General features: G+C 42.5%; 1 protein-coding gene across 2 annotated transcripts; it reads left to right on the top strand.

Moving 5' to 3' along the window:
- Positions 1-1035: 1035 nt before the first annotated feature.
- ftcdnl1 (formiminotransferase cyclodeaminase N-terminal like 1) lies at positions 1036-10792 on the top strand. Of its 2 annotated transcripts, none has more exons than XM_056435019.1 (6): positions 1036-1373; positions 2281-2409; positions 3250-3345; positions 4441-4596; positions 5956-6144; positions 9679-10792. In XM_056435019.1, exons 1-6 carry the CDS (start codon positions 1049-1051, stop codon positions 10116-10118), a joined length of 1335 nt encoding a protein of 444 aa, XP_056290994.1. In that variant the 5' UTR covers positions 1036-1048; the 3' UTR covers positions 10119-10792. The 2 variants fall into 2 exon arrangements, with proteins under 2 accessions (XP_056290994.1, XP_056290987.1); XM_056435012.1 differs by having other exon boundaries at positions 1037-1382.
- Positions 10793-19485: the final 8693 nt, after the last annotated feature.

Below are 19485 nucleotides of genomic sequence, written 5' to 3'. Positions count from 1 at the left end.
CACTCACATTGGACTCATCTCTGGCGGAGACGAGACCGCCTACAGGTGGGAGACTGACCACCTGGTGACCTGGTGCAGCCAGAACAACCTGGAGCTCAACGCCTGAAGACAGTGGAGATGGTTGTGGATTTCAGGAGGAATGCAGCCCCACCCGCCCTCTCATCCTGTGTGACTCCCCGTCGGCTGTGGAGTCCTACCGCTTCCTGGGCTCCATCATCTCCCAGGACCTCAAGTGGGAGCTGAACATCGGCTCCATCTCCAAGAAGGCCCAGCAGAGGATGTTCTTCCTGAGGCAGCTGAGGAAATTCAACCTGCCAGGAAGATGATGGTACAGTTCTACACGGCCATCGTTGTGTCCATCATCTGCTCCTCCATCACCGCCTGGCACCCTGCAGCCACAGCCAAAGACAAGCGCAGGCTGCAGAGCATCATCCGCTCGGCCGAGAGGGTTATCGGCTGCAATCTGCCTTCCCTCCAGGTCCTGTTCACTTCCAGGTCACTGAAGCGGGCCAGAAAGATTGTCGCCGACCCCTCCCACCCTGGACACTCCTGTTCGAGTCCCTCCCTCGGGAGGAGGCTGCGTCCATCATGACTAAGTCCACCCGCCACAACAAAGCTTTTTCCCGGCGGTCGGGCTCATGAATGGACCCGGGACTGACTGACTGTCACCCCCAGGACTACCACCTCTTCTTCCACCTTCCTCTCTCCTCCTTCTTCCCGCTCCTTCCTCTTCCTCCTCCTCCCTCTTCCTCCCCCTCCTCCCTCCTCCTTCTTCTTCCCTCCTCCACACACGTCACTTTAACATGCACTTCAACTAAAACACACCACTTGAAGCACACACCCAAACACTCTCACATTATTTGTTGTCTTTCCGTCGCATTGATTGTTGTTTGTTTGTCATGTCCAAATGTTGCACCTTCCACCAAAAAAAATTCCTCGTTTGTTTGTGAAAACATTCTTTGGCAATAAACCTGTTTCTGATTCTGATTCTGATTCTGATTAACCTAGTGTTCAGCACTGTCTGGTTTGGGTTTAAAGGCCTCATAATATGCAAATTGCTTACGTAGAGAATAATAATTCACAAAAACTGTTAAAAAACAACAAAAACAACTCAGCAATCAAAAGATTAATTATTTCCACAATTGTGCAAACCACGTTATTGGCTCAACGCAACATTTCGCGTCCAACAGAAGAAGAAAAAGCAACAGTTTCCAGTCAGGAGGGAACCATCTTGCACGTATTCTCTCCTCTTTGGCTACACGTGCTGAGCTCTACCTGTGTGTGTGTGAGCGGATTGGGAGTCCCTAAACTGAAGCGCTCTGTTGCTGTTTTTACGCAAAACCAATGCGCTCAATGCCGGAAGATAATTGAATGTAACGCAAGTATGCCAATTCTTTATGGACCCATGTTTAGGCGCACGTGCATGTTTTTTTAAATGTTGCAGGTCACTGTTGTGAGTTGGCTTACAGCCACATGGACTTTGCACACGTTCTGTAACAGTACAGACAGTCAGCACTGACATGGAGGGGGTGATAATACCCACTGGCTGCACTGCACGACTTATAAACTACGTCAGTTATTTTTTGTGGAGCTGCTCTTGTCATCATGATAAACTTTGCAGACTTGACAATTTTGTCACAGGAAAAAAATAAGAATATTGTTACTTTATTGTTCCCTTAGTAAAGGTCAGAACCACACGCCGTCTGTACATTACATGTATTTAATTTAATTTTTTTATTTTGACTGAACAGTTGACATTCAAGATAAGATAAATTAAGATATTCCTTTATTAGTCCCAAAGCAAAGTAGTAATAACAAATAACAAAGCAGTAATACAAATAAAATACTGTCAAAGTATTAAAAATACAGAGGAATACAAATATATATACAGGGTAGTAATAAAAGTGTCAACCGATTAAAGTGTCCAAGTGATAAAGTTGTATGTTTTTTAGTGGTCTACTGCAAGTTTGTTCAGCAGTTTTTCAGAAGTATTTTTCAAATAACTCACACACTTGCCAAAATAATAACACTTAAAATACGATTACATTCAAAAGGAGCATCAACAACAACAAAATGGGTGGAAACACATGAACTTGGACGTGTGCCTTCAAGCTACGCAACTAATTATAACAATATCACGAGTTACCCACGGCCACAGACGCAAACCTTCTTCATGTGTTGCTTATGAATTAAACTTATTATCTTGGCTTTTTGTTTCTGTCCCGAAACTCCCGATGCATTCTGGGAGGAGTGGAATATTGTTTTTTTTGTTCTCGGCAGCTTCAGGTAGAAACATGGCGTCCGGCTCCGTTGGCAGGAGGCTGGTGGCGTGTCTCCTCAATGTCTCCGAGGCTCGCAGGAAGGACCTGGTGGAGACCGTGGCCAAGGCGGCCTTATACGACGAGGAAGGCAAGGGCACTTTGAATGTTTTACCGCTCGTATGAGTCGGGATCATTTTGACTAAGAACATTAATTTGGTCTTGTGGATAAATAATAACTCAACACATTTTTCACAAGCTTTGTTACAACCCCGTGAATTATAAGAGCTACGTAGTGACCGGAGAAGACTCGCCTCAAAACATCATTTTTACCTTCTTTTTTTTTTTACTAACTTGCTTGCTTACTTACTTGCTTACTTGCTTACTTACTTGGTTATTTGCTTACTTACTTGCTTACTTACTTGGTTATTTGCTTACTTACTTGCTTACTTACTTACTTACTTGCTTACTCAGGGTTTTTCCTGGGTCAAAATGGGTCTTCGGTGCTCCCAAAAAAATGTTTGGCCGTCGCTCTGTCCATTCGCGCACCTCACAGTTGCGTATTGACCAGACAAGAAGACACGCTTATCAACTCGATTACTATTGATCAAAACAGAACGAGGGTTCGGCTGTAGCCTACTTGAAACATACTGTTGAGAACATATTCGCTGACATGCACGTGATGAACACAGTTTGTTTGTTTTTTGGGGTTTTTCCATCGCAGACTTTTTTTTGCCTTAGGCGCTCAGGATTTGTCATAGGCGGCCTTATAAGACAAGGAAGGCAAGTGCACTTTGAATGTGTTACCGCTCGTATGAGTCGGGATCATTATGACTAATAACATTAATTTGGTCTTGTGGATAAATAATAACTCAACCAATTATTCACGAGCTTTGTCACAACCCCGTGGATTCTAAGAGCTACGTAGTGACCGGAGAAGACTCGCCTCAAAACATCATTTTTACCTTGGGTTTTTCTTCTTTCCGCCCAGGTGTGACACGAGAGGGGACCGCGGTGCTCAACATCTTTAATGACCAGGACTACAACCGGTCAGTCATCACCATTGTGGCCAGTGTCGACTCTATCGGTGAGTATCCTCTTCTACCCGGTCATCCTGCTGCTCCAGAGGGAAGGATGGAGGATGGAGGCAGCTTCAGGGATTTAGTCTCCGTCCCCTGCTCTCCAATCCTCTGAGACGACGACGGGGGAATCCTTTAATAAGCTTTGTCGGGGATTTAAACACAAAATTAAAATGGGGATGAACATTTCTCTGGCAAGGATCACAAAGTGTATCTTATTGAATGTTTCTCCCGAACTTCTGACAATGCGGTCGAGGTTGTCGAGGTTTGCAGTTATGTGTTACAGCTTCGTTTCACCAAATCTTCTGTTTGTCTTCAGGTTCGGAATTCAGAATATCCATCTCAAAACATTCCTGTTGACACTGGTCTTTGGTTAATTTAAATAGTCTATGGCTTTTGATCTTCTCTGTTTATTGTGTGTTTTTTCCATCTTTTACTGTGACATGGAAACGTTAAACGTAATTGATTTAATTGAACACTGTACTGCACTTTGTGACACTAAAAATAAATAAACTTTGCTTACTTGCTTGCTTACTTGCTTACTTACTTACTTACTTGCTTACTTGCCTACTTACTTGCTTACTTGCTTGCTTACTTGCTTATTTGCTTACTTGCTTACTTGCCTGCTTACTTGCTTACTTGCTTACTTGCTTACTTACTTGCTTGCTTACTTACTTGCTTGCCTTGCCTTGCCTTGCCTGCCTTGCCCTTGCTTGCCTTGCCTTGCTTGCCTTGCTCACCTGCCTTGCCTTGCTTGCCTTGCTTCTTGCCTTGCTTGCCTTGCCTTGCTCACTTGCTCTTGCTTGCTTGCTCACTTGCCTACTGCTTGCCCACCTGCCTGCCTGCTTCCTTGCTGCTCTTGCTGCTTGCCTTCACTTGCCACCACTCACCTGCTTGCCTTGCTTGCTCACCTGCTCTTGCTCACTTGCTCCTGCTGCCCACCTGCCTTGCCTTGCTTGCTCACCCACTTGCCTGCCCACTGCTTGCTTACTTGCTTGCTTGCTTACTTGCCTACTTACTTGCTTGCTTACTTCCTTGCTTACTTCCTTAGCGCTGACGGTGTGGTTGATGCATTTGTTATGTCATCTGTTTTCTTATCCCAGGGGAGGCCGTTCTGTCCGCGTGTGAGAAAGCCTGCGCGCTGATCGACATGGCCGCCCACAAAGGGGTCCACCCGTGCATGGGCGCCGTGGACCTCATACCCATCTACCCCCTGGGGGAGGAGGTGGGAGTGGAGGACTGTGCCCAAGAGGCTCGGGGTGAGATGTCATTTGTGCGTGCATGTGTGAGAGTGCACTTAGGTGCTTAGCCCCTGCCAGTCGAGCTTACAGTTGTTGTGCTGTAGTGTCTCCGTTCTTTAGCTTTCGGCCCACAGTCATTGTGTTGCCTCAAATGAGGTTGTTCGTATGGACGCCTCCCTCTTGTGTAAGCCACAACCTCGTGGACATGTTCTAACTGTGTGTGTGTCTGTTGTCATCCGAGCTCCTCCTGGCTTTGTTGACCTAGACAACAAAGCGGGCTTTTTTGTGCATATTTAGTGCAAGTAAACCCTATTAACTCTGTGGGCACTTTTTTAAAATAGTTTTTTTTAGTTTTTTGTACTTAGTTTATTTTATTCGTTTAGATATATTAACACAATAAATAAATTAAATAATAATAATTAAATTAAACAGGGCAAAATTATATATATATATACATATACATATACATATACATATATATATATACATACATATACATCCCAAAAAAAAAAGTACAAAAAAATATAAACACTAGTTTGAAATGTTAGCACCCTATAGCAATTATCTGCCGGCCCGCCGTCACCATGTTGAGAGCCGGTAAGAGGCAATCTATATCCTCCCGATCTCACATCCTTCACGTTTTGAACATATTGTTTGTGTTTGTCATTTTAAATGTCTGAGGAAAATGTCCTCTGACTTTATGCCTTTCATTTCCTGCATAATGTCATCTGCTCTAATTGTTTATAGCCTTGGTGGCTCGCCAGATTGTCACCGGATGCGTTTGGGTCCAAAAATAGTTTCTTCCCCCATGGACTTGCATTGGAAAAGAGATATCTGTAAGCCAGCGCATCATTTTGAGCTACATCGGCCTCCCAGCCTGAACACTTGAATAGCTCTTACTGACATCATCGGGTCCTCAAAGCTTCTTTTTTTAATGCACTAACAGCTGAATTCAGAGTTATTTTAATACCTCGGCTCGTGGGAATGAGACCAATCTCACGACTCAACCCCTCGAACAGCGAGGTCGACTGTGCGAACGTGCTTTGACTAGAGCGATGTGTCTAGAGGCTGATGAGGTGACATCTTTAGCTTCCTGTGCCGTGTTGATGAGTTTCACAGTTTGCCAGCTGACATAGCAACCATGTGTCTGGCTGGTCATAACACGTAGAACAAGCACCTGTGCCAGCATGCCTGACGTATGCTAATCTGTGTGGTGTGATTTCAGAATGATAAATGGAAAACTCATTCACAAGTAAATTCATGCATGCGCATAATGAGCAGTCCACAGATTTCCTTCTGTCTGAATCACACTTTCTGAACCATTTTTTACCTTGTGACGACTAACACGTCTGGTGTTTTCTTGCTGGCGGGGCTCAGCCGTGGCTCGGGGACTCACGGAGCGGGTCCCCGGCACCAGCGCCTTCCTATTCGGCTGGGCGGACTCCCCCCGTCAGCGGGGGCTGGCACAGAGGAGGAAGGAGATGGGCTGGTTCAAGGAGACGCCGGATTTGCGGACGATCAGGCCCGACGTGGGGCCGCCGCCTCGGAATCCATTCGGCCTCACAGGTGAGCCCGAGCCGGGGGTCGGCGCCGATTACGCGTGATGTAGATGAACGCCTGAGCCGGTGAGGGAGGTTAGCATGTCTCTTTGCCAGGATTATGAAGGGAATGCAGCCGACTTTGAATTTTTTTAAATACATGGGAATTTATTTGATAAATCATCGCGCTCTCCACACCTCTCTGAGATCCTGGACTGATATCAGGCCACCTTGAGGTGTGGTCCAGACCTGATCACAGCCAATGTCAACAGGGTAAAATAATCTGTTCTCAACTCCGTGTTGATGACACTGTGGAAAAAATCCACATAAATAATAAATGTTTCATTCTAACAAAGTTACCACAAAAAAAAAAAAAAGGAAAACTAAGAAGAAAATGAACAACTATGCCTAAATACATAAACATTTCCAGGAAAACTCATTCAGACATACACTCATATAGTATATCTTAGTGCTATCCTATTAGCTTATGATGCCAACATGTTTTTTGAACTGTTTCGTCACGGTCCAGAAAGTCGGCATTCAAACTCTCGTAGTCCAAAACCATGTGGACCATGTTCGAGAAAAATAAAGTTCCAGGAAGTCCAAAATTACAGTTTATATTCCAAAAGTCTCTCTTTTTTGTCTCTGCGGACGGTTTCCTTGCTGAGCTGCGGTCGAGGGATATGTTGCGCTCCACATTAGCTTCAGCTGAACTTCAGGATGATCCTCCAATTCTTTATGGAGTAGTCACACTCGCCCACTAGAGAGCCATCCCTTCAAGGCCATTAAGCACATGAGGAATGACGACGGCGAGCAAGCACACCGCCAACGTCCAACATGGCATGTGATGCGTTGAACGACTTTACCTTTAACAGCTGCTGCTGCTGCTGTGACCTCCGTCCCGTTAGCTTATTCTTACAGGATGTTTCTGGTGCCACATCAAAAGGCGTCTGATCAGCAGTTTTTCGTTCACCTGAAGACAAACTGTGTATCGGCCCCTCAGAGACAGCGCTGCTAGTGTTTTGCATCGTTTTTCAATCACGAGTGACAGAATATCCCAATTTCACCGCCGACTATAATTATAAGAATAACTTTATTTAGAGCGCCTTTTAAAAACAGAGTTTACAAAGTGAATTTCTGGTTTGTTTGTTTGTTTTGATTTAGTGCTGTGAAAAATAACGCGTTAATTCAATTACAGGTTTAACTAGTTTTTTTTTTTTTACGCATTTAACGCATGCGCAGAATGAGCTTCCAATCCGTCTGTTGTTGGTCGTCGGGACGAAAAAAAAGTCACTTGCAAAATGAGCTTCCAATCCACCACTTCAATCTGAACTCTGTCCGCTCTCATGCAGACGGTCTGTTCATCGGTAATGATCCTTCCGCAGGTTCACCTCCGGAAACCTTGTTACGACTTTTACTTCCTGTAGATCAGGGTCTCAACACGTCGATCGCGACCTGCCAGTCGATCGCAGCGTAGTGTCGGTAGATCGCATGACATTAAAAAGATTGGCCCGCCCCCTGACATGTTCTCTAGAGCACGTCTTTGTTCTTTTATTAAACTAAACGTCTGTTGTTGATCGTATCTCCACAGCAGCATGTCATCTCTGTCTCTTCGCGTTGCGTTAACACTTATCGATCTCCATCTCGCGCGCCACAGAGCTCCGTGCGCGCGCATCGGGACCGAGCAAAAAAAAAGTCACTTGTCAATCTGTCCACCTGTCCGTGCCCGGGCCGTGAGGTTTCAGCTTTGCAGCGGTGTCCCCGCCGTCCCTTTCATCACGGCCCAGTTCATGAAGAAAACCCACACAGTCAGTTTGCCTCAGCAGCTGCTAGAGGAAGACTAGAGGCCTTTAGATTGTATCATGGTGGAGTTAATGGTTGACAAATAAGAGAAAAATGTTCTGTTTAACCCTCCTGTTACCTTTACATTTACTAACATATTTTACCCTTGGGGTCAATTTGACCCCAGCAATTAAAACCTCCAGAAAATTATTAGAATTAATATTGCTTCCCAAGTTTAAGTGTGAGGTACTTTATGTTTTTTTGTTGACTACCTAAATAGCCCTTTAAATAAATAAAAAAGTTGATATTTCTTATATGTTTGACACAGTGAAAAACAGCCTGGGGTCAAATTGACCCCAAAGAACACCGACATTAAACATTGAATGGGGTCAAATTGACCCGAAAGGTAACAGGAGGGTTAAACATTCTGTTTAGGATGAAGATGTATTAATGTTCCATATGGAATAAAACTGCTAAATAACTGCTGAGTTGCAGCACCATTGTATAGAAGAATGTATAAATGTATATATCCGTCTTTTGTCATAAATCTCTATGTTCTCACAAAATATACCGAGAATATCGGTAATATGTGATTAATCATGATTAATCCACAAAAACCTGTGATTAACCCGATTAAAAATTTTAATCATTTCACAGCCCTAATATATATATAAGGTTCTTTGGAACAAGTATTTTTAAGCGATCATAGGTTCGGGCACTTATAAGCTAGATAGCTTCAGCCTGAACCCTTTCGGTCAGCCACTTGTATCTTTCTTCTTTTTTTTTTGTTACTGGTGGTTGTATATTTTGCTGATCGAAAAAAAAAAAACTACATAGAATCAGGCAAATCCAATAGAATGGTAAGATACAAATACAAAATAAAAAGCAATCATTATTATTGTTATTTAATGAATCCCGGTTTGCTTCCGACAAATGGCCTCCATGTGTCTAAACATCAAATTAAGTCGGCCGTGCGCCACCTAGTGGTGGGAGGTCCAAAGTAACCAAACCCAATAGAAATAGCTCTCACAACGACTGTAACACAATTAAGCAACAACACATTTTGTGTATTTTGAGGTGCGGTTGAAACTCCTTCTCTAGAGAAGCTCCTCATCCCTTCTTCCTTCTACAACCGCTCACTCCTCTGCAGTTGTTTTCTGTAATAGCAAAAAGCTGACGCGCTTCCTGAAGCGGAGTAGATGACGACGACGGGTTGGGTTTGTCCTCTAGGGTTCGTACGGTCATGAAAAACCTGGAAAAGTTGTGAAATTTAAAAAAATTGTTATTTCCAGGCCTGGAAAAGTCCTGGAAATGTGTTATATTCGTATGTTCATTTACATTTATATCAATATTTATTCTTTTAATCAAACTATTGTCTCTCAATTATTTGTGTCATTTATACACCGAGATTTCACCAAATATTTGGTCATGGAAATTTGGTTTAAAGTCATGGAAAAGTCATGGAATTTAAAATATGGTTATTTCCAGGCCTGGAAAAGTCATGGAAAAAAATGAAATACTTAAAGTTTTGGAAAGGTCATAGAAATGTTGTTATATTTGTATGTTCATTTCCACAGTTTGATTAAAAGAATAAACATTTATATCAATATTTATTCTTTTCATCAAACTATCGTCTCTCATTCATTTGTGTCATTTATACACCGAGATTTCACCAAATGTTTGTTCAAGGAAATTTGGTTTAAAGTCCTGGAAGAGTCCTGGAAACCCATTGGTCGACATGTGTATGAACCCTGTGTGGTGATTGGCCGATGTGCTGCAGGTGTCGGGGCCAGTCCGTACGTCACCAACTGCAACGTCACCATCGACACCCGGGACATGGCGGTGGGACGCAGCATCGCCGCGGCCCTCAGGGAGTCGACCCCGGGGGGGCTGCCCGGGGTTCAGGTGCTGGCCTTGCCGCACGACGGCGCCGTGGAAATCGCCTGCAACGTGGAGAGCGTGAGGTGGAGCCCGGCGGGTCCCAAAACGACCGCCGGCGAACCGTGGCCGCGTTTCAGCGTCGCCGGCCAGCCGTACTGTCACGTTCCGGCGTCCCTCATCACGGCGAGGGTCGCGGAGCTGGCGGGGAGGGAGGGGGTCGGCGTGAAGGGCACCGCGCTGGTGGGGTTCACCCCCCGAGAGTGCAGGGGCCTGGCAGAGTTCGCGCTGTCTCGAAGGATCGCCGAGTTCTGGAAGGAGCGGGCCGCGATCCGCATGTGAGGATGAAGCCTCGGCAGAAGAACCTCATCTTTGTTTGTGGTCGCTTTAATTAGCGTTACAAGTTGACCACCTCTGAATGCGGAGGAAAATAAGCTCCAGAGGGCATAAACATCTTATCCATAATGATTTAAGGCAGGCTCAAGCGTGACAAGAAACATTTGAACAGGAGCCCTTTATATCTGGTGTCCACTTTTGGTATTTATTACCACGCATTTTTAATCGTTTCTTTAAAAAATATATTTTTTCGGCATTTAGTTTTTTTTTTTTTTAAATGACAGATTTATTTTAATTGCAAAAAGCACTTCACCACGGATCACCGTTTCACCAACAGTGGTATATTTACAACTACTTTTTTAGTATTTAATTAGTATACGCGAAAGAAAGTGTGTTTCTCATTTCTAATGAACTGTTGCGAGCTGATTGGATCAGTTGTAGGTCACTAGAGTTTGATAAATAACTAACTCCTCTGTCTTCAGCCATCTGATTTTTAAGTGACAATCTGAATTATGCACATATGTTGTATGATTAACAAAACACTTTATTTGCTCATAGATTTATATCACCTGACATTGACATACAATCCAATGGCTGCATTTAATGAGATTTCACACTGTTTTGATGAGCAACCGTGTTCTGAATATAACAATAATAAAATCATGTATTGATTAAACCTTTTTTATCATGTTATATTCATGTGGGCGGTGTCAGATATTCCCACAACCTCTAAAACTGAACCTATTTCGACACCTGCACGAAGAGGGATTTGGGTTTAGCATTTCTGTGTGTGTGTGTGTGACAAGTTGTTTCCCTTCATTTTTCCACCATCAGCCCTGCATGCATGACCCTGTGGAAGCATCACCATCTGTGTGTAAAGCGGCTATTTTTAATCACAAATCACGGACTGAATTCTTCCAGAAACATCCAGCGCTTTGGCGTCATGTTGTGTAAAGGTACCATCTTGAGCCCCCACATTTTAAATGCATATACAGGACTGTCTCAGAAAATTAGACTATTGTGATAAAGTTCTTTATTTTCTGTAATGCAATTAAAAAAACAAAAATGTCATGCATTCTGGATTCATTACAAATCAACTGAAATATTGCAAGCCTTTTAATATTGCTGATTATGGCTAGCTTAAGAAAACTCTAAAATCCTATCTCATAAAATTTTAATATTTCCTCAGACCAAGTAAAAAAAAAGATTTATAACAGCTGAGTGTTTGTCAAGGCTCAGGAAACCCTTGCAGGTGTTTCGAGTTAATTAGACAATTCAAGTGATTTGTTTAATACCCTACTAGTATACTTTTTCATGATATTCTAATATTTAGAGATAGGATATTTGAGTTTTCTTAAGCTGTAAGCCACAATAAATCAGAATAAAAGGCTTGCAATCAGTTGATTTGTAATGAATCCAGAATGCATGACATTTTTGTTTTTTTAATTGCATTACAGAAAATAAAGAACTTCATCACAATATTCTAATTTTCTGAGACAGTCCTGTATATACACACACACATATATATATATATATAAATATTTTGACATTTATATATCATTTTATATATATATAAATAATTTAAAATATCTATATGTATATTTTATATATATTATATCATTTTCTTTTTGTATATATATATCGTTTTTTATAGATATATATTTTATCAATTCATTTTTATATATATTTATTTATTTTTTTATAGAGATTTATATATATTTTAGTCAATCATCTTGTGAAGTCTACACACTGAGCTCATGATGCACATGATTAACAATTTAATAACGTTGAGGCCCTTTGGCCAGAGGACGGGTCAGGGAATTAACTGGCGAGATGATTCCTCTCATTTCTTGCATACGGCCAGTATAATGCACTGAATAGAGCGAGGAGGTATATGGCTTTGAGTCACTATAACGTTAACATGAGCTATATGGATGTGGCCCAAAGGCAAGGTCAGACTATACGTTTAAAAAAACGTCCTGATGTTTAATATGTATGTTCAGGAGCCAATAACTGAGTTTCATCTACATGCAGAGAGTGGCATAAATGGCTAAAATCCTCCAGTTAGATTTCTATGTGATTGGCATCACATGTCTGAATTTACAATGCTCTATAATGCTGTGTGCTTGTTTTCATTTTTCCGCATTTTAAGTTACATAAAGATTCCCTTTGAGGCCGTTTCTGTCAACGTGTGCGCTGAATAAGCTCCCTTACTGCGTGAACACTCACCTCTTTGTGTGTCAGCTGAGGCTCTTAGTCGCACAAGCAACGCAGCCATTTCATGCATGGACTCAACTCTTCCCCCTCCCTATCACACACACACACACACACACACACATCCTTTCTCTCTTCCTTTCTTTTGCATCTAGACACACGTACAAATGCCTTTACTCTATATGGATGACACAAACACACACTCTCAGCCTGCCAAGCTTGGGTGCATCAAGGCCGAATCTAGGTCACAGCATAAGCCCAGAGGTATCCTGTCTCCTTGCAACCCTGTATCACAAAAATTACGTTCCCCCAGACCTAAAATGCAATTTGCAGTTACGTTTGACTCAAACGTATTTCTCTCCAAATTACGTTTGAATGAAACGTATTTCTCTCCAGATTACGTTTGTATTTGACGTATTATAATTACAAATACGTCTCTGATGAACGTATCTTTGCCGTTTGTTATCTCTCTTTTCTACAATGCTGTTATGAATTGTAAAAAGCGTCCTCTAGTCTTATTTATTATTTTGTTATATATGTTGTTTCGCCTGCGTATTCTGACAGCAATAAGCGTTGTCGGATCATATGAATTGGCGTGAAGACTTACTGCTGGTGACTCTCCTTTATTTTCTTTTTTTAGGTGACAATACATTAATTAAAACTGCACTATCACCACCTCATCACCACCTTAACAGAGTTAGTCCCATACGGGTCAAATAACTATTAAACTTGTTATAAAATGCGCATCTGTCCGTAATCTATCATAAAGTTCGCATTTTAACCTAAAAAAGTGCGCTTCCTTGTTAACCTTTCAAAATAAAAGTCCGATTTGTCTGTTAAGCGGAAGTAGTATAAAACGTCTATATTTATTCAAACATACAATATAAAACAACATCAAAATCAATAAGGAAAATGCTAAACAGTCAAACAACTCAAAACAATAAACCTTCATGCGTTATTTACAGGTGTTTACTTCTCATCAAACAAAAGAGCAGGTACGGAAAATCTGGGAAATAATCTTTGGGAATTGTTAATAAAACATGATTTACCCTTCAACTTCCACTGATATGCATGCAAACTAATACATCGCTTTTCCACACACACACATCACACACTGACAGAAACACATAGACACTCATCGTACACACACACACAGGCAGACACACGTTTCACATGAGACACACATTTCATACGACGCTCTTAGACAACACAGACAGACTGGCACACAGACAGACAGCACATGACAAAACACACACAGTGACACACACCACACACAACACACACCAACACACACATACGACATTCACATACATATAAACACAGGCAGAATCACACACGCACACAGCACAAATACAGATGCACACACACATACTCTGCAGACTGACCTTGACCTCCCAATTGTCTCTCAGATATAACCTACGTTTATATTAATATATTATATTTACCTAAATATAAGACTTTGAGGTCGTGAGGGAATCCTCAAAATTCACAAGAAAATTGTCACCGTGCCAATAACCCTTATCGATCCTTAAAACCAGTCTTTTAGTTAATTTTCAGACTTTCAATCAACTTAAAGATTGCTTTTCAGATTCAAAGAAGGGCCTCTGAATATGAATACCCTATTTGGACCGATAGCTCTGAGTCCCCAGGCCCAAAAGGGCTTCCTTATTGTTTTTTCATTTTTTAAAATAAAAAACCTAATCTCCAAAATGCCTAAAACCCCAATTTGAAAGCCCGCCCCTGATTGGTCCCACCTGTGTCTTGTTACCATGTGCTTAAATTCCCTGTCTCCCAGTGTTCCTTGTCAGTTCGTCTGGTCTTTGCCATGATCAGGTCGGGTTATGTTGTGCTCTTGAAAGTTTTGATCCTCACTACGTGAGCGCTTTCATTTGTTCACTGCAGAACCGAAAATAAAGTACTTACAAATACTTTATCTCTGCCTCCCGGTCGTAATTGGGTCCTACCTAAGTGTCTGAGATCGTAACAAACGAACTGACACATTATGGACCCAGCCGACCCAAGAACGTTTCACGCGCTCTGTCGGTACAGGGCGTGATTTTCATCACGAGGAAAAACTGGACAAAGTCGCGAAATACAAGAGCTGAGAGGACGCCAGGCGGGCTCAGGAAGAATTATCTACACAGATGCAACAACTGGTTGCCCAAATGAATAATTTTTCACTCATCAACAGACTGCTCCTCGTGACGTCATCCACAGCTGAGAATTTGCCTGTCAATACTCCAGCTGACAAGTCAGGCTGTTTCCTCCCTTACGGCTGGCTCTTCCGGAGAGATTTGCGGAGACTCTTCATGCAGAGCCTTTCTGGTACAGTGTGATCTGCATTTTCAACACAACCCAGCAGCTTTTTATCTGAGCATGGTAAAGTGGCATTGTGTCTCATTTAACGGGAAGAGCTGCAGCCTGGGCTACTGCAGAATGGTCTAGAGACACCGAACTATGTTACTCATTGGCATTTCATAGAGACTATGAGGCATTTTGACCACTCATCGCCTGCTACGGAGGCCAGCAGAAGACTGTTTCAAATCGCAGCTCAACCGCAGGTGGTTGATTATGCCATCGAGTTTCGTACAGCAACAGCGGATGGAATGTTCCGCCTTCGTGACGCCTTCATGACAGGACTTCGAACCGATAAAGGACAGCTGGCTCCACTGGAGACACCCGGGATCTGGAATCCTCATCGCTGTGCCATCCGGATCGATAACCGCTTCGAAAGAGGGGAGCGCGACCAACCGAGATGTTATTCCCAGCTTCCAGAATTCCCGAGGGTCGCGCCCAGCGGAGGATTTCAGCTCATGTTACCGGACCATCAGAGGACTACACTTCGAATGACTCGGAACCCATGCAGCTTGGAAGAACCAGGCTTTCTGGAGGAGGCAGCGCGTCCGGAGGGTTGCTGTTTCTACTGGCCAGCGGGTCATCAACTCTTCATGCCGGAAAAGATCGTGCTCACCAGTCAAAAGGAGGCGCTGGTGAGCAAGTTTCGCAGACTTCCTCCTCGACCTGTTACTCAGGTAGACATTTGTATTAACAATCAGACCTTGACCAGGGTGTGTTAATAGACTCAGGGGCTGACGAAAGCCTTATAGACTGGGGCCTAGTCAAACAGCTAAAATAAAACTGTCCCGCTATCTCATCCTGTTAGTGCCAGTGCCGACGGCCGCTTGTTGTTCACAGTTACCCATTGCACTGAGCCCATACGGATTACTATAAATAAGGACCATACCGAGAGCATGCAATTTCATATTTTTCGACTCAGCACCCGATTATTTTGGGGTTTCTTGGTGAAGATCCACAATCCTCACATAGACTGGCCTTCAGGAAAGTTAAGGAATGGGGAGAGGATTGTAAGGGCAGGTGTAAATTTGCAACCTGTTAATGCACCAACAGACTCTAGTAGGATCATTATAGATCACCCTGACTATCCTGATCAACACAAGGTACCTTCCTGTTACCTAGATTGAAAAGAAGGTTTAACAAGTCTAAAGCCTTGTCGCTACCTCCTCACCGAGATTTTGACTGTCCCATTGATCTCTCGGAGCCCCATTCCCAAGGGGAAACTTTACTCGATTTCGAGACCTGAGAGAACAGCAATGGATGAATACATCTCCTTCACTCAAATCAGGGATTATCCGTCCTTCATCGTCCAGCCGGAGCGGATTCTTTGTGGGAAAGAAAGACGGGTCTCTGAGACCTTGCATAGACTACAGTCCACTAAATGACATTACGGTGAAGAACCGCTATCCTCTGCCACTCATGTCATCTGCTTTTGAACTGCTTCAACGGCCAAGATATTCACCAAGTTGGATTTAAGAAATGCATATCACTTGGTTAGAATAAAACAAGGGATGAGTGGAAGACTGATTCAACACTCAGAATGGTCACTATGAGTACTTGGTAATGCCTTTTGACTGTGCAATGCACGCTGTTTTTCAAGCTTTGTGAATGAGGTTTTGGAATTCTTGAATATTTCAGTGTTTGTGTATCTGGATGACATACTGATTTTCTCCCAGACGCTAAATCTCATTTTAAAAAAAAAAAAAAAAAAAAAAAAAAAAAAAAAAAACAACCCCCCCCCCCCCCCCCCCCCCCCCCCCCCCCCCCCCCCCCCTTGATTTTTGATTTTAATTCCCTTTAAAACCCCCCGGGGGATTTGCTTTCAAATTCCAGGATGAAATGTTAAAACCCCCACCCAGACCCCGGCCGTTTATTGGGGTTTTTCCCAAAGGGGGGAATTGGGGGGTCTTTAAAGTTTAAAAAATAAAAGTCCGATTTGTCTGTTAAGCGGAAGTAGTATAAAACGTCTATATTTATTCAAACAATACAATAAAAAGCATACATCAAAATCAATAAGGAAAATGCTAAACAGTCAAACAACTCAAAACAATAAACCCTTCATGGCGTTATTTACAGGTGTGTTTACTTCTCATCAAACAAAAGAGCAGGTACCGGAAAAATCTGGGAAATAATTTGGGAATTGTTAATAAAACATGATTTACCCTTCAACTTCCACTGATATGCATGCAAACTAATACATCGTTTCACACACACACACACACACACTGACAGAAACACAAAGACACTACATCGTACACACACACCAGGCAGACACACTATAAGCAGACACATCTCACGCACACACTCTACACACGACCACACAGACAGACACTCACACAGACAGACAACACACCACACACACACACACACAATGACAGCACACACACACAGACACCACACCACAACAGACACACACTCAGACACACACACAGACATCACATACATATAAACACAGGCAGAATCACACACACACACACACACCCACATACAGATGCACACACAGCATACTCTGCAGACTGACCTTGACCTCCCAATTGTCTCTCAGATATAACCCTACTGCTTTATATTTAATATATTATATTTACCTAAATATAAGACTTTGAGGTCGTGAGGAATCCTCAAAACATTCACAAGAGAAAATTGTCACCGTGCCAATAACCCTTATACGATCCTTAAAACCAGTCTTTTAGTTAATTTTTCAACTTTCAATCAACTTAAAGATCTGGATTCTTTTCAGATTCAAAGAAGGGCCTCTGAATATGAATACCCTACAGTTTTGGACCGATAGCTCTGAGTTAAGGGCCCCAAAAACAGGTCCAAAGGGTCAAATTGGGCCTTATTCTCTTAAATTTGCATATTTTTTGACAAGTGCAAAAATGGCAATAATCTCCTAAATATTTGTCCTGGAAATCCCAAATTGAACACAGACACTCAGGACAGAGCCTACAATGAGGTGATGGGGTGAAATTTCCTCCGAAACACCCACAAGAGTTAATTGGCTGTCTGAAATCCAGGACTTGAAGAGGGTGTGTGGTTTAACAAATCTGAGACCCTGTTGTGACCTTGGGCTGATTTTAGCTTTTTTTTCTTCTAAACATGTCAGAGCTTAGCTTTCTTTTGCAGGTTGTAGCCACTCCCAAATGGGGCCCAACCATGTAGGCTGGCAACATATAGCACTTAGCATCCCTGCTTGGGAGGGGTTTAAAAACCCGGAAAAAACAAAATTCCTTCCTTCAAAGGTTAACAACTCCTTACATGTTTGTACTATATGAACAATTTCAATTGTATTCTACCCCATTTGGGAGTGGCTACAACCTGGAAAAGAAAGCTAAGCTCTGACATGTTTACCCAATTTGACCCTTTGGACCTGTTTTTGGGGCCCTTAACTCAGAGCTATCGGTCCAAAACTGTAGGGTATTCATATTCAGAGGCCCCTCTTTGAATCTGAAAAGAATCCAGATCTTTAAGTTGATTGAAAGTATGAAAATTTACTAAAAGACTGGTTTTAAGGATCGTACAAGGGTTATTGGCACGGTGACAATTTTCTCTTCTGAAAGTTTTGGAGGGGATTCCCCTCACGACCTCAAAGTATTATATTTAGGTAAATATAATATATTAAATATAAAGCAGTAGGGTTATATCTGAGAGACAATTGGGAGGTCAAGGGTCAGTCTGCAGAGTGTGCATGTGTGTGTGTGTGAAGTTCCCTCTGCCTTTCCGGGGGTTGTGCCCATTCGGTCCTGGATTTTGCTTGTTTCGGGGGTCCTTCTTTCGTTTTTGGGAAGGTTTTGTGTTGGGGGTTTGTGTTAGGATTATTAGTAATGGACAGTGGAAAGGTTGAAAAGATAAATACAGTTTCTCCTCCCAAAACCCCATAGTGACCCCCCGGGGTTTGAGGTGAAATCCCCTTTCCAAAACCCCAAGGTTTTTTTTATTGTTTAAGGGTTTAGCATTTTCCCCTTAAAGAGAGGGGTATGTTTTTGGAATATATAGACGTTTCAATTTCGGTTCGCATCTCTTTTAAGTTAGGTAAGGCGCACTTTTTGGGGGTTTCACATAGGAAAAGGTTTGGCTTTTAAAAAGTTTAAATTTCCCCCAAAGAAACTGGTTCAGTTTGTGGGTGGTTAAGTGCCGAGTATAAGGGTTGTACCTTAATAAGGAGAGTCCCCCAAAAGTTTCACGTTATAAATACCGTTTAAACCTTTTCCCCCCAAAACCCCAGCCCATTTTTAAAAAATTAAGTAAGGCCTTAACTACGGATGTAAAAGGAGGAAAAAACCGGAAAGGAAGGTTAGGGTCCGGGGCTAGAAGTTAAAATCTTAAAATTTACAAAGAAAATTTTTAAATACGTTTTACAAAAAATTTGGGAAATGGGGGTTTGGCCAAGTACTGTTGCAAGGTTGGGGAGAGATTTTTGTTTTTAGGTTGTTTTCCCCAAAACCAAACCCAAATTTTTTTCCCCTGTATCACACCTGTCTCCTAGCTCATCATTCCCCCGGAAATTTTTTAATTTTCTTTTCCAGTGCTTAACGGGGGTTCCTTGTCAGCTTTTCTTTTCCATAAGGCTTATTTTCCTTTTTTCCCTCATACGAAGCCTTTCTTTGTTAATGGGCCAAGTACAAATATTTCCTGTTGGACTCCAAAGGTAATACCATTCAAAAAAACACAAAGAAGGAAAAGGGGAGGAAAAAGAGGGGGGGAAGAGGGGAAAAAGGCGAAGAAGAGAGGAAAAGAAAAGAAAGGGGAAAAAGGGAAAAAGGAAAAAGGTTTTTCCCCGACAGGGGAGCCAAATTTCCTCGCCGGG

This window comes from Pseudoliparis swirei, chromosome 2 (genome assembly GCF_029220125.1).
Source record: "Pseudoliparis swirei isolate HS2019 ecotype Mariana Trench chromosome 2, NWPU_hadal_v1, whole genome shotgun sequence".
NCBI classification, from domain to species: Eukaryota; Metazoa; Chordata; class Actinopteri; order Perciformes; family Liparidae; genus Pseudoliparis; species Pseudoliparis swirei.
This window is presented reverse-complemented; position numbering and strand designations above follow the sequence as displayed.